Genomic DNA, 13,274 nt, shown 5'->3' on the forward strand with positions numbered 1-13,274 from the left:
CAACTTTACAAGACCTGTTCCAAAAAGGACAGCACGTCCTTCTGGAAAATTGTCAATATGGTTTTTTAAACGAAGATAGGGAAAACCCAAAGATATAAATAGCCATAGACGAGTCAACATGGATTGACCACTTCTCCCAGATATTTAGAATAACGACTGAGGAAGACATCCCACAACCCGAAACTGACGGGGTAGCTCAGTTGCCCTTCCATACATCCTTCCCAATTCCCCTTGAAGTCACCATGCAAGAAGTTGAAATCGCATTAAAAGCCAGCAAGGGGGGAATGGCGCCAGGGCCCGATGGGGTCCCTGTGGACCTATACAAGTATAATATAGACCTTTGGACCCCACTACTTACAAGGGTCCTCTTAGCCACATGTGAGGTCGGCCTCATCGAGTCCTGGACCAAATCCATATTGGTCCCAATAATCAAAAGGGCGATCAACAGAGCCCGACCTGCTATTGGCCATATCCCTCTTAGACTCCTTGGGAAAGATAGTGGGACGAATCATTCTCGACCGCCTAACCCAATGGTCAGAGGATCATAACATACTCTCTGATCTTCAGTTTGGGTTCAGGGAAGGTATGGGCACTCAAGAACAAGCCCCCAACCTGGCCCTATTGATGGCCAAATATACTAACGTGAAGGGGGCGGTTTTTATATGGCTTACGTAGACCTATCGGCAGCCTTTGACTGCTTAAGCCACTCCAAACGTTGGAAGCTTTTAAGTAAAATGGGAGTAGAGTTCTTCCAAAATTTTCTGAGAGAACTATATTCAAACGCAACGGCCAGAGTTAGGTATGGAACAGGGGGAGATCTTACGGAGCCATTCAAAGTGGAAAGAGGGGTTAGGCAGGGCTGCGTCCTGGCACCCTTCCTATTTTTGCTGTATACCAATGGGATGGAAAAGGCGATGCTGGAGGGGTCTCAGGACCTACCCTGCGTGAGAAAAAGACCAATACTCGCTCTACTCTACGCGGACGACGCCGTAATCATAGCTCAAACCCCCCTAGAACTTCAACATGCGGTATTACACCTACATGGCCGAATTAGATTTAAAGGTCAATATCAAAAAAAACTTTTGTCATGACTGCAGGGGTTCGGAAGATGAAAATACGTAGTATTTATTTAGAACAAGTTAAATTGGAATTCATTACTGCGTATCCCTACCTCAGTATCTTAATAGATAACAAGTCCTCCTGGAAGCAGGCAGTAGAGGCAAGGAAATTGTCGTTTATTAGAACTACTACGGCCCTAGTTAATTTCGCCCATAGGCTTGGGAAGAGATCTCCTGTTGAATTGTTACAGATTTACCAGGCTAAATATCTCAGTGTGGCGACTTATGGTGCTGGAGTTTGGGGCCATGGAAGAGTGGAGGCCCTCCAAAAGGTGGAGAACAGCTTCTTAAGGTTCCTCCTAGCGGTTCCGCGCAGCACCTCTACCTTTAGCTGCCATACTGAACTAGGCCTGCTATATGTTATAGACTTAGTTGAACTTCAACCGCTCCTCCTGTGGCACCAAATATGGTCCTCCCCAAAACTGGCATTTAATAGGGAACTTCTAAGCGACTGCCTTGGTCTTGATAACGCACACGAAATAGCTTGGCTGGCATACATTAGGACCTTGGTTTAACACGGTATTATCACAATCCGCTACAGATTACTGAGATCTCCATAATTTTTTGTAGGAACCTATGCCTGACAAATATGGCAGAACTGCGACTGGCCAAAGAATCCGCTAAAAGTTCAGCTCAACACATCCTGTCGGTTCAAATTACTCTGGGTATCCAGCCCTATCTGACTTTTAAACTGAACGGATTTAATAGGTTTGTCCTTACCCATTTCAGAATGAATACTTTTCATAGATTGCTTACATTCCCCAAGGTTAATGACTGGTCAAACTCATTGCCCCCATGCCCCTGTAATGGCGTTTTCCCCCAGTCCACATTTCATGTGGTTATGTTTTGTAAATTTTACCGGGAAGCCAGGACACAGTGGGTCCTACCAATATTAAAAATTCTAGGGCTACGACAATGTCGCCCAGCTTTCCTGGCAATCCAGTACCTGTAAACGGAGTGTTTTGCAAAGACTGTGGCTAGATTTTTAAAACTTTGTATTAAACACAGACCAAACCTAGAATCGATGATTTGAAGTAATTGTACCCTAAAGGATACCTAACGCCTAACTTATGTGACTAATTCATCATCTTTGATTTAAGCCTGATACCTGTACTTATGCACGTTTGTGATATGAAATGCTGTTTTTAGTAATTGATACATTTTCAATATGTTTTATTCTTTTTAAACGTACCCATTGTACCATAGATGCAAAATGGTTTTCAATTTTTATATTATTGTTTTTATATTCCTGTACTTATATGGTTTTTCTATATTTTAAAAACCGACTAAAGAAAACTTGATTGATTGATTGATTGAGTCCAAAATATAACATGGCTAGTCATACAACTAAAAATATTTTTAAAATGATGGTCCATGATAGCAAAGAGATGCTCAAGAGATTTTACGATGATAATAGTAGAAATGGCAAAATACGTACATCAAGCACTATTAGAAGAATTGAGAGAGATAGAGGACAACAATTTGGAAATCGATTGCTTTTGATGAAGCTAAGCAGAAAGTAGAATAAGTAGAGAAAGAAATGTCATCCTATTCAGAATATATATATTTTTTTAAACCTGGTAAATTGAAAAATGAGGATCTCTCGCCAAATTTTTTTGCTGCTACTGCTGAAACCTACCTTGCCTTGCCAGAACTAGTCCGAGGGGACTGCAATGCTGCCCTTGCTGCCATGCAACTCTCGCAACCAAGCTGGTGCCCGGGACTACAATTCCCAGCGTCCCCTGTGGCGCCCATCATCCGTGTCTCAGCAAAGCGGCAGGAGGTGCTTTAAAAACGCTCAAGGGCGCCCCCAGCACAGGTCTCTCGACAAAATATTTTGCTGCTACTGCTGGAACCTACCTTGCCTTGCCAGAACCAGTCCAAGGGGACTGCAACGCTGCCTTTGCCGCCACCCAGCTCCCGCAACCAAGCTAGTGCCAGGGACTAAAATTCCCAGTGTCCCCTGTGGCACCCATCATCTGGGTAACAGCGAAGCACCAGGAGGCGCTTTAGAAATGCTCAAGGGCTCCCGCAGCCCGGCTCTCTCACCAAATTCTTTTGCTGCTACTGCGGGAACCTACCTTGCCTTGCCAGAACCAGTCAGAGGGGACTGCATTGCTGCCCTTGCTGCCACGCAGGTCCCTTAACCAAGCTAGTGCCGGGGACTACAATTCCCAGCATCCTCTGTGGCGCCCATCATCCGCGTCACAGCGAAGCGCCAGGAGGTGCTTTAAAAACGCTCAAGGGCTCTCGCAGCACGGGTCTCTTGCCAAATTCTTTTGCTGCTACTGCTGGAACCTCCCTTGCCTTGCCAGTACCAGTTCGAGGGGACTGCAACACTGCCCTTGCTGCCACGCAGCACCCGCAACCAAGCTAGTGCTGGAGATTATAATTCCCAATTCTGTGGTGCCCATAATCCGCGTCACAGCGAAGCGCCAGGAGGCGCTTTAAAATGCTCAAAGGCTCTCGCAGCCCGGGACGCGCATGGGTGGACCCGTCCGCAGCCGTCAGCATCCGGAAGAGGCTGGGCTAGGCCACCCCTCCAACAACAACATCCAAACTTTATGTAAGCTTGTGCTACTGGACTTGGGTTGAAGGGGGGTGCTTATTTCAGTTCAAGGGATTGTGTTGATTATTAAGCTGAATACTTTCATTCCCAATTGTTTAGAGTCTATTCCTCCTGGGTATGAGTAGGACCACGCGTAAAGGGGGGAGCGGGAGTGGTAGAGACCTTAGATGCCTTCCTTACTCGGGCTGAATCTGTTTAAATACACGATATACAGTTAACCGAACGGAGGCTTTCATTAGATCCATTATGTTCATCCACAGCCAGTTTCCCGTACTAGAGCCAACTCCTACTTCAACTCTGGGTCCCCAACCATCACCAGTGTCAGCAGGTAGCCCACTGCCAGGTTCTTCTAATTCATGCCTTGTGGATAGCTTATCCTCTTCACCTTCAGCTACCCCTACCAATATGCTTACCAGGCAGCAGAAGTTAACACTAACCCCACGAGGAAACGCACAAGTAAAGAAAAGGAAAATGCGCAGTGCCCCCAAAGCCAGCCTTCAGGTTTCATACTGGCTAAGAATAAGAGTGGCGCATTAGAGAGGGGAGGGATCCCAGCTCCACCCGCCGATTTTGACAACACCAAGGCAAGCACACCCAGCGTAGATCCTACCCCACTGGGGCCTCGACAATTAAACTCCTTAGAGGTTTAAGATGTCTTTTTAAATCGGATGGAAGCCAAGCTGCTAGCCCTGATTGATCCCCTCCTGTCCAAATTAGCTGCAATAGACCAGAGATTAACTATAATTGAGCAGCATATAACTAAAGTTCCACTTCCTCACTCTGAGAGCAGCCAGCCTGAAGTTATAGGTGCCACTCGGGCGGAAAATACATCTGGGTCACTTTGACACGTCGCTGCTTGTCCCCTCCCTTCCCTAGTGATCCCACCAAAACCCTCTAGATCACTTTTACCACTGCACAATGGTCCATTGACACGCAAGGAAGGGCCAAAGGGCCTAGTGGGGAGACTACAGGGTCAGGATGGGGATATGTCAATGAATGTTTTTCTCCATCTTCCACCCGAGGCAACACCCTATACTATAGTATTCTTCAACTCTGAGAAGAGGAACAATGGTCCTCACTTAAGAATAAGGCCCTTCACTTCTTGAATTCTAGGACTGGGCTTGGGAACCATATTTTTTCTGAGTTCAGGATGGTTAGAAGGGTCGCATGGGTTGGTCAATCTGAAAAAGGCCTGGATGGGGACTGTGTAGTCTTAAGCTTCAGGCCTCCGAATATGGTCTTGTGTATCCTAGAACGGGCAGCCTCCTTAAAGGTATGTCAAGAGGCTATTAATGTCCTCCCGCTGGGTCACTTTTATCAATCGAGCACAAACTTCAGAGGGGTCACACAGAGGTTACCAGCGCATCCCCTAGGCCCCTATAATCGTGCGGTCCCAACCTCCAATATACACGAGGCACTTAGTTTGCTGGTGGAAAATGATTGACTGGGTCCCAAATTTGACTCCCTAACTCCTGTGGATTTTGCCACTAAGGACTGTGCTTAACTTGAATATCTGGAGCCAAGGGGGTCCTCCTTCAGCAATAATTAATGTCTCAGGGGGTGTAAAAAATTGGGAGGACAGACTTGGGGAAGATGATAACTCGACTGAGACAACTCCTAATGAAGTGAGCCTACTGGCGGGTGTAACTGATCCCTGTGTAGTGTTTGGTGACAACTGGTTACACCCACGCACTAAACCTAGCATTGATTTTTTTAATTTTGCTCTTGTCTCCTGGAACATTGCCGGGCTAAAGAACAAAGTGCTATCATCAGACTGGCTATCCTTTATCGAATACAATGAAATTCTGGTATTTCAAGAAACCTGGTCAGTGGATCCCGAGTTTAGACAAGGCTACCTACATTTTTTAAACCTGCTACTGCTGGCCAAAGGGGGAGACCAATGGGGGGACTAACTATCTGGGTGAGACAGAATGATAGGTATAAAGTCCGGCAGCTGGATGCCGATAGTAATAATATTCTATTAATTAAAATTCCTGATGCCGAGGACCTCTTAATCTTTAATGTTTATGCTAGAGGGATGCCTGGATGGAAAGCCTCTGGGACTGTTGCCCTTCTTGTTTCCTATCTCGATCAGTACAAAGGAGGGGGAAACATATTAGTTGCTGGTGAGTTTAACTGCTCCTTCGAACCATTAGACACCAACGATGTAGACCTTGGTCTTGAGAAGGACCTTCAATGGGATATTCCGCAACTAGCACTAACCCCCCTTAAAAAATGGGCGGAAGCTGCTTTACATCTAAAAGTGTTATGTCTGGAGCATGGGTTAAGGGCTGCAAACGGAAGGGCGAAATCTGATAAGCAGGGCTCTCCTACTTATAGCAACGGGTTGCGAAGTAGTGATATAGACTATATACTCCTCAACAAAAAGACATGGTTGTTGTGGAAAGGGTGGAAAGTGACCATAATCCCTTGGTCCTGTCATTTTACCTGGAAGAAAGTTACGTCGAAGAAGGCCATCCTGCGGGTATAGAAGTGCAGCTCAGTAATGATACCAGGAGAGTAAAATGTTCGAACTGTTTAAACAGAGAGGATCAATTAGAGGTTACGAGCCAGCCGGCTGCCAAGGCAACAACAGACCTCCAAAACTGTGTCAAACAGCAGGAAATTGAGTTTAAAGCTATTTCCATCCATACCAAACTTTTTAATAAGCTCAAGGGTTTTTTTATAACTAGTGTACAAAAACCTAAGAATTATGTTAAACCCACGGTCGATACATGGTATGGGAAATCATGTAGGGAAGCCTACAAAGCATTAGCAAGGGCGATAAGATCTAAGAACAGGGATAGAATTAAAAATGCGAGGGTGGAGTACAAGCTAGTGCAACCTAAGGCCAAAAGGGAATGGGAAGAGCAGTATTGGAATGAGCTGTACCACGCCAGTAAAGATAGAAACATGGTTGCATTCTAGCATTTGGTTAAATGGGGCAAGGGAAAGCCCAGTCAACCACCTACCAACCACGTAGCACCCGAACACTGGGTCTTACATTTTAAGACACAGTTTGCCACTTATGCTCAAGAACTCGAGCTATCCCATGGTCCTCCCCTCATCCCTGTAGGCTATCCCCCCTTGCATTTTACTAAGCAGGAGGTTGATACAGCACTTAACATGGTCCTGAGAGGTAGAGCACCCGGGCTAGACTGTGTATCTGCTGACCTGTTCTTGTATAATAAGGCTCTGTGGGTAACTTACATTCAGTCCCTAGTGAACGCCATTGCAAGCGGCTCTCCCATACCTGATTCATGGAGGGGCGCTGAGATCATCCCGATTTTTAAAAAGGGGGATCGTTCAGATTCTGGTAACTCCAGGCCCATAATTTTTATCGAATGTATTCAGAAGGGGACTGCTAGGCTTGTGTTGAGTAGAATCCAATGTTGGATTGTCGAGTTTGATATCCTTTCCCCTCTACAGGCCGGGTTCCGCTCACACACGAGCACTATCCACCAGGTTTTTAGATTTGTTTTAATTTATTGGTGTGTGGTGATCCTTAAAGGTGGTACAATATAATCTGCATTCGTAGATCTCAAGTCGGCATTCAACCTAGTTCTGCGTGCCAAGATGTGGAGTGGTTTTGTGGAACAGGGCATGCCCTTGGATCTGCTGGCCTTTCTAATTAAATTTCATGATGCGAATTTTGCACAAGTTCGATGGGGTCAGCAAGGGAGAGTGACAGATAGATTTCCGATTGCCAGAGGGGTTCGTCAGGGGTGTGTACTGGCACTAACGCTCTTTTTCTTGTATATCAACCGAGTGATCCAGTACTTTACAAACCACCCCACTGATGCCCCTACCCTTGATGGCAGGAAGATCCCTCTGCTAATGTTTTCGGATGATACCTTGTTAATCTCTAAAACGCAAAAAGATCTACAGACAGCGATTGCGAAATTTGAGGTGTTCTGTCGGGACCATGGTCTTATAATTAATGTGGATAAGACAAAGTTCATGGTGCTACATAAACAAAAGATTGTAAGAGGGACGGTAGCCATGAATGAAGTCACACTAGAGCAGGCCCAAGTTTTCACTTACTTGGGTATTACCCTAGGATGCAAACTAAATTGGAAACCGCATATAGACCAGTTGGTCCTTAAACATGCACAACTATCTGGTGCCTTAATAAAGGAACAGCGCCTTTCTCACACAAAGCCGATTGGCCCAGTGCTAAAAATCTATAACTCATAAATTACCGCCTCGGTCCTGTATGGGGCAGAACTATGGGGCTTTAGTAACTTGGCTGCATTGACGAACTCCCAAAACAAATTTATGAGGGGCATAACCGGTCTCCCACAATCCACCCCATTATTGCCCCTCTATTACGATTTGGGATTTCAGTTCCTAGAGGATGTGGCATGCTATAGACCTGTGGCCTACTGGAGGAGGCTCTGGGTTACCCCGAGCTCTCCCAGTACGCTCAGGCTCTACTTGTACTCAGGGATGCCGGTAGTTCATGTAAAATCTCATGGCTGAGGCAGGTAAAGGCCACCTACAACGACATTGGCCTTAACTCCTTGTGGCAAAATCCTGTAGATAATGTTTTTCCATCTAGAAAGGATTTTAAGGAGCTATATTGGAATATGGTCACCATGAAACGCTTTATGTCATTAACTAGGCCTTCTTCATCAAGAGACTTTTTGGAGATTAAACAGATCATCGTCTATGAAGGGTACTGGGATTTTATCACGGTTCCAAGTGACAAGAAACAGTATCACCAATATAGGGTGGGTACCCTCCCAGTTAACTCATTCACTGGTAAATGGCGCTCTAAAACTAGCATGAAATGCCCATTTTGCCTGACTCAGACTGAAACTATAGCTCATATTCCATTTATTTGTCCAGTGTACAAAATTCCGAGGTATACATGGTTGAAGCCCATTTGTCTGATGAAGGGCATCAATACTGACACAGAAGCACAAAGGATTCCGAAAACGGACAGTACTGAACCAATTGTAATTGCCGTTGATAAATGTTTACACTGGATGAGGGCAATTGGTGCTCACAAGTTGAGCCTGATTTAAACTGTTTTATACTGTCATACCTGGTCTCTTAAAAAATTCCTTTTAACTTAGTCACAACTATTCTGTGGTTTCTACTGTATTTTTGCTTGGGATTTTTTTGACAGTTTTTATCATGTTTTTAGATGAAGTAACTTGTGGATTCACTGTTCTATTATGTCATTTTCCTACTACTACGAGAATGGAATGTTTAATATTTTAAAAGTAAACGTCTTTTATGATTATGTGTATCGAAATAAAAACTTATCGAATTGAATCGAAAAATGATGTGAGATTAACAACAAAAGAAAACACACATCCCTATCTGAATGGACATTTCTGCAGTCATAATGACTATTAGGAGGAGAATGGTAATGAACAATATAAACAGAAAAGGAGAGTATTGACATTCTTAGATACATCTGATTCAGTTAATGAGGGGTTCTTACCTGTTTGATAATGTAGGCAGGAGAAAAACCTATGGAACAGATCAAACTACAGGTCAGTCTTTTTTATCCAGACGTGGGACCAGAAGGGGTACCTGGAGATCTAGATACCAAGCCAAATACAGGGGGTAATTCTATCAGAATGACAATCAATATCTCGTGACCAGGAATGGCCAATACTGGAGAACATAGCTGAAAGTCTCATATTTAATCCATCAGGTACCACATTAGATCCTGCTATAAATACTCTGTAATCTTAACAGTTGTCCCTAATGCTATGCCAGTCTTGTTTGAACTTTTTCAGGACATGTTTTCATTTTTTAGAAAAATCTGTCTTAAGAAGTTATTTTTGAACCATGAGACTTCAGATATTAGTAATACAACTGCAAACAGGTCTGGATTATACCCTCATTTGACACTTACTCCATCACTACAACAGATGGGCCCTGAGGTTGCAGTTTTTGAGAAGATATTCTACAGTAAACTAAACAAAGCTACATGCTATACATCTCACACCCCACATAATTTAGATAGTGGAGAGGGCAAAAGTTTTGAAAGAATTGAGTCACAATAAACAAGTCACAATTAAAAATTGCGAAAAAGGAGAAATAGTACTTCTTGACACTAGTCCAATAGAGAAATTAGACAGTAGCACTTGGACTCCTCCTGGTTTCCCTTGTTGAAGATAAGGGCAATAAGTGATAGTGAGCATGAATCAAGCTTCCCTGTCCTACATATGGCATACAGGACTTTTTTGTAAAGGGGTGCATATAGAACAACATTGTTTTTAAACAACAGCTACTGGGATCCCTTCAGGTAAACTTACTCAAGTAATGTGTAACCTACCTTTGTTAATCAGGTCCATTGTTGGGGACTTTTGTTCTCACAGCTGTTAACCAAGACTATGAACTGGAATGTAGATGAAATGAAAGGGAAACATGTTCTAAGGAAGGAGCAGTCAAATTCTCATATTACTTCCTTTTCATCTTCATTACTCCAAATCTGCTTCCCTGCCTCATTGCTCACACCTCCAACTGGGGACTTCCCAGACAGTAGGCATTGGGATGAAGAGCCTATTCTAGGGAGAATGGGAACAATGAAGGCAGACCTCCAGAATGCCTGCTCCAAAACATTAGCTGGGTGCTCTGACTCAAAGGCTAACAGGCATTTACATTTGTATAATGGTGAAATAGCTGCCTTGGAAAGGATCCACCTCTTCAGCCATGGCAATGGCTTAATAATAGATAACTCCAGGTGTTACAAGAACTGGTTTCACATTTTTATATAAGATGTGGAAGTTTCTACAGGTGTTTTCCTATCTATTTAAAATCCATAGCAAATTAATAACATAGTACAACAAGGAAACACACAGAAATATGTTCACATGTTACAATCCACTAGATAATTTTGTGACAATGAGTACAGAACCAACATTTTCAACAAGATTTGAAGCATTATTATGTAACTATTCACCTTAAATTGAGCACACAAATAAGATAACAATCCCTTAATATATATGGCCACATTACAGAAACTGTATTTTGTTCCAAAAACACGTGAGCCTTGAGGAAGTGTACATTTCTGCCAGATATTCATGTTTATAATTTTTTAAATAGAGATTTCTATTAAAAGCATGAGTGGTTGTATGGAAATGCCTATGCTTTACCATAGATAGGCCTCCTGGACGAAAAATAGCACAATATAGTACCTAGCACTAATTTGAGCTAGTTTATGCAACTTTACAAAACAAGCCATGGATTGAATTGGAAAGTAAATCAGCCATAAACCTAACTCTGGATTTGCTTCACCTTTGTGAATGAAACCCACTGCAATGTGCTAATAGGCCATTATTTACAAGCTCGTTTTTATGTTTAATGGAGTTTTTAAACGGAAATTCTAACCCATGAAAATAAATGTTCTATATAAATAGACCTTGATGGTGAATATTTTTTCTACCTATGAATTGAAAATGGAATAAGCTTATATTTGCCTTGAATGTAATTTTATCTAAAAAGCAAGGCAAAAGTGATGTGAGCTCAGTTTTTGTTATGTGTGAACAGGGACATGGCCACTTGCTCTCCTTGGAAACCTCATATTTTGAACATGGTTCTTAATTAGGCGGATGGAAAATGAGTTTTCCCCATCTGTTAACAACTTTTTTAAGCAGGTCAACAAGAATTTGGATAGGCAATAGCTCCAGCACCACTGTTTGCCCACCATGGCCTCATAGCTGCTTAATTCCTCTCCTGGCCCCCTGCTCCTCTCCTGCATTCTCTGAACTGTCTGTTAAGGACAGACAGTTCTGCCCAGGAGTACACATTTTGTAAGCGGATGGTCCACTGCAGCTTAATATGAACATTTGGCGCCACTAAACCTCACTTCAAATCTCCCAGATCTCCCCAGGGAATCTTTAGAGCACTTACTGCAAAATACGTTGTTTGATTTGATGCCGCTGACACTCCACCAATCACGATGTCTGCCCCCGTCATGCCCCCGCCAGGGCTCAGGCCGAATCCGATCCACCCAGTGGTCTCCACTTGAAGTTCAAAGGTGATCTCCTCGGTGGTCTTGTTGAAGTCCCACCGCAGGACAACTCTCCCCTCGGGGTCAAGGGTCAGAGAAAACCTCAGGTCAGGCAGCTGGCCCAGGACCAGGGGCACCAGGGAGAGGAGTAAAAGTGCTCGGGGGCTCATGGTCTCTGGTGGCCGCTCCAGTATCAACCAACAGGCACCAATCCTCACCGCTGCTCTGAGGAGCGTGACAGGTGCGCCTGGTATTTATCACCCACTCATGGATGACAAACAAGGTAAACAAAAAAAATCCCACAGTGATGCGTACTGGAAATGCTTTGACTAATATTCATCCTGGGAAGACACCTAAATGAAATTTAGGAGTTTCTTGGCTCTCCTGAATAAACATGCCTGTGGCGTTTGATGTTTCTCAATAATCGCCCTCCATATCCTGTCTGACAGGTTGTTTGGCACAGTAATGAAAGAGTGAATATGGGTCACAGCACTTTGTATCGTTTCTCAGCTGCATCAACTGTGTACATCTGTCAGCTGTAAATTGCCTAGTCCATGAAGGTGTGTGTGCACATGGATATTTATTTACGTCCATACAGCAAGATTCATCAAGCCGAAAATGGTTCGCAAAGGGCCAGATTCAGAGAATCTGGCCCTTGCGAGTTCAATTTTTGCATTTGGGATTCATCATCCCAAATGCAAAAATCGCTAATTGCGAAATCGCATATTTGCGAGGAATTGCATTTAAGGAATCTCTATTTGAAATTCCTTAAATGCAATTCATCAACCATTTTCAATTTGCGAATTCGCAATTTCTGGCCGCTATTTACCACGAAGTCAGACTTCGTGGTAAATAGCGAAAACTCAGAAAAATGCACTTTAGTGCATTTTTCTGAGTGGTATGTTACACACACACATGTCCTTTGGAAATGTGTGTGCGCAGCATCTGGCTACATTTGCTTTTCAGGGGTGCTACAGGGTGTCCTTTGGACACCCCTGGCACCCTTGAAATCGCATCCTTATTTGCGATTAGCAAATTGCTAATCGCAAATAAGGAATAACTCCCCATTCATTCCTATGGGCCTTTGGGCCAAATAAGGAAGATGTACGAATCGCAATATTTTTTGCAATTCCTACATGAATCCCGGATTGCAAGTCCTTAATAGCGATTCCTTATGAATCGCTATTAAGGACTCGCAAAACTGGATATTAATGAATCTAGCTGATAACTACTACTGCATCTAGATGTAACTCTACACTGTTTGCTGCTTACCATTTCTGAGTGGATTTACACCTCTGTATAAATGTATAAATGTCCACCCCTCCAATGAGGGCTGGACCCTTGTACTACAGAATCTCCTTGTAACTTTATCACTGTATTTCACATGCTGTCTTGTTGGAGGATATGGCCCTCCCTTGGGCTGGCAGAATCCCTTTCAGAGGGCGATGGGAAGTCACGTGTGACTGGGCTCAACTGTGGAGGTTGTGGCCCTTTACTCCTGCTGTTCCAGGGCCTGACCTACTATTGTTCCTGACTAGCTGTATTAGGTACTACCCCTTCAGTGCTTGACACTAATTAGTAGTGCAATTTGATCAGGCCAAGGTATCTCTGG

The 13,274-nt window shown here is 43.7% G+C and overlaps 1 protein-coding gene across 1 annotated transcript in view; it reads right to left on the reverse strand.

The window, feature by feature from the left end:
- LOC144770846 (putative DBH-like monooxygenase protein 2) overlaps nucleotides 1-11,952 on the reverse strand; it is a 144,052-nt gene extending 132,100 nt beyond the window's left edge. Inside the window, exon 1 of the mRNA XM_078655626.1 lies at nucleotides 11,563-11,952. Within this exon, the coding sequence (XP_078511752.1) occupies nucleotides 11,563-11,832 (270 nt within the window). The 5' untranslated portion in view covers nucleotides 11,833-11,952. The remainder of the gene's footprint in view (nucleotides 1-11,562) is intronic.
- Nucleotides 11,953-13,274: the final 1,322 nt, after the last annotated feature.

The sequence above is a fragment of the Lissotriton helveticus genome, chromosome 7, assembly GCF_964261635.1.
Source record: "Lissotriton helveticus chromosome 7, aLisHel1.1, whole genome shotgun sequence".
NCBI lineage: Eukaryota > Metazoa > Chordata > Amphibia > Caudata > Salamandridae > Lissotriton > Lissotriton helveticus.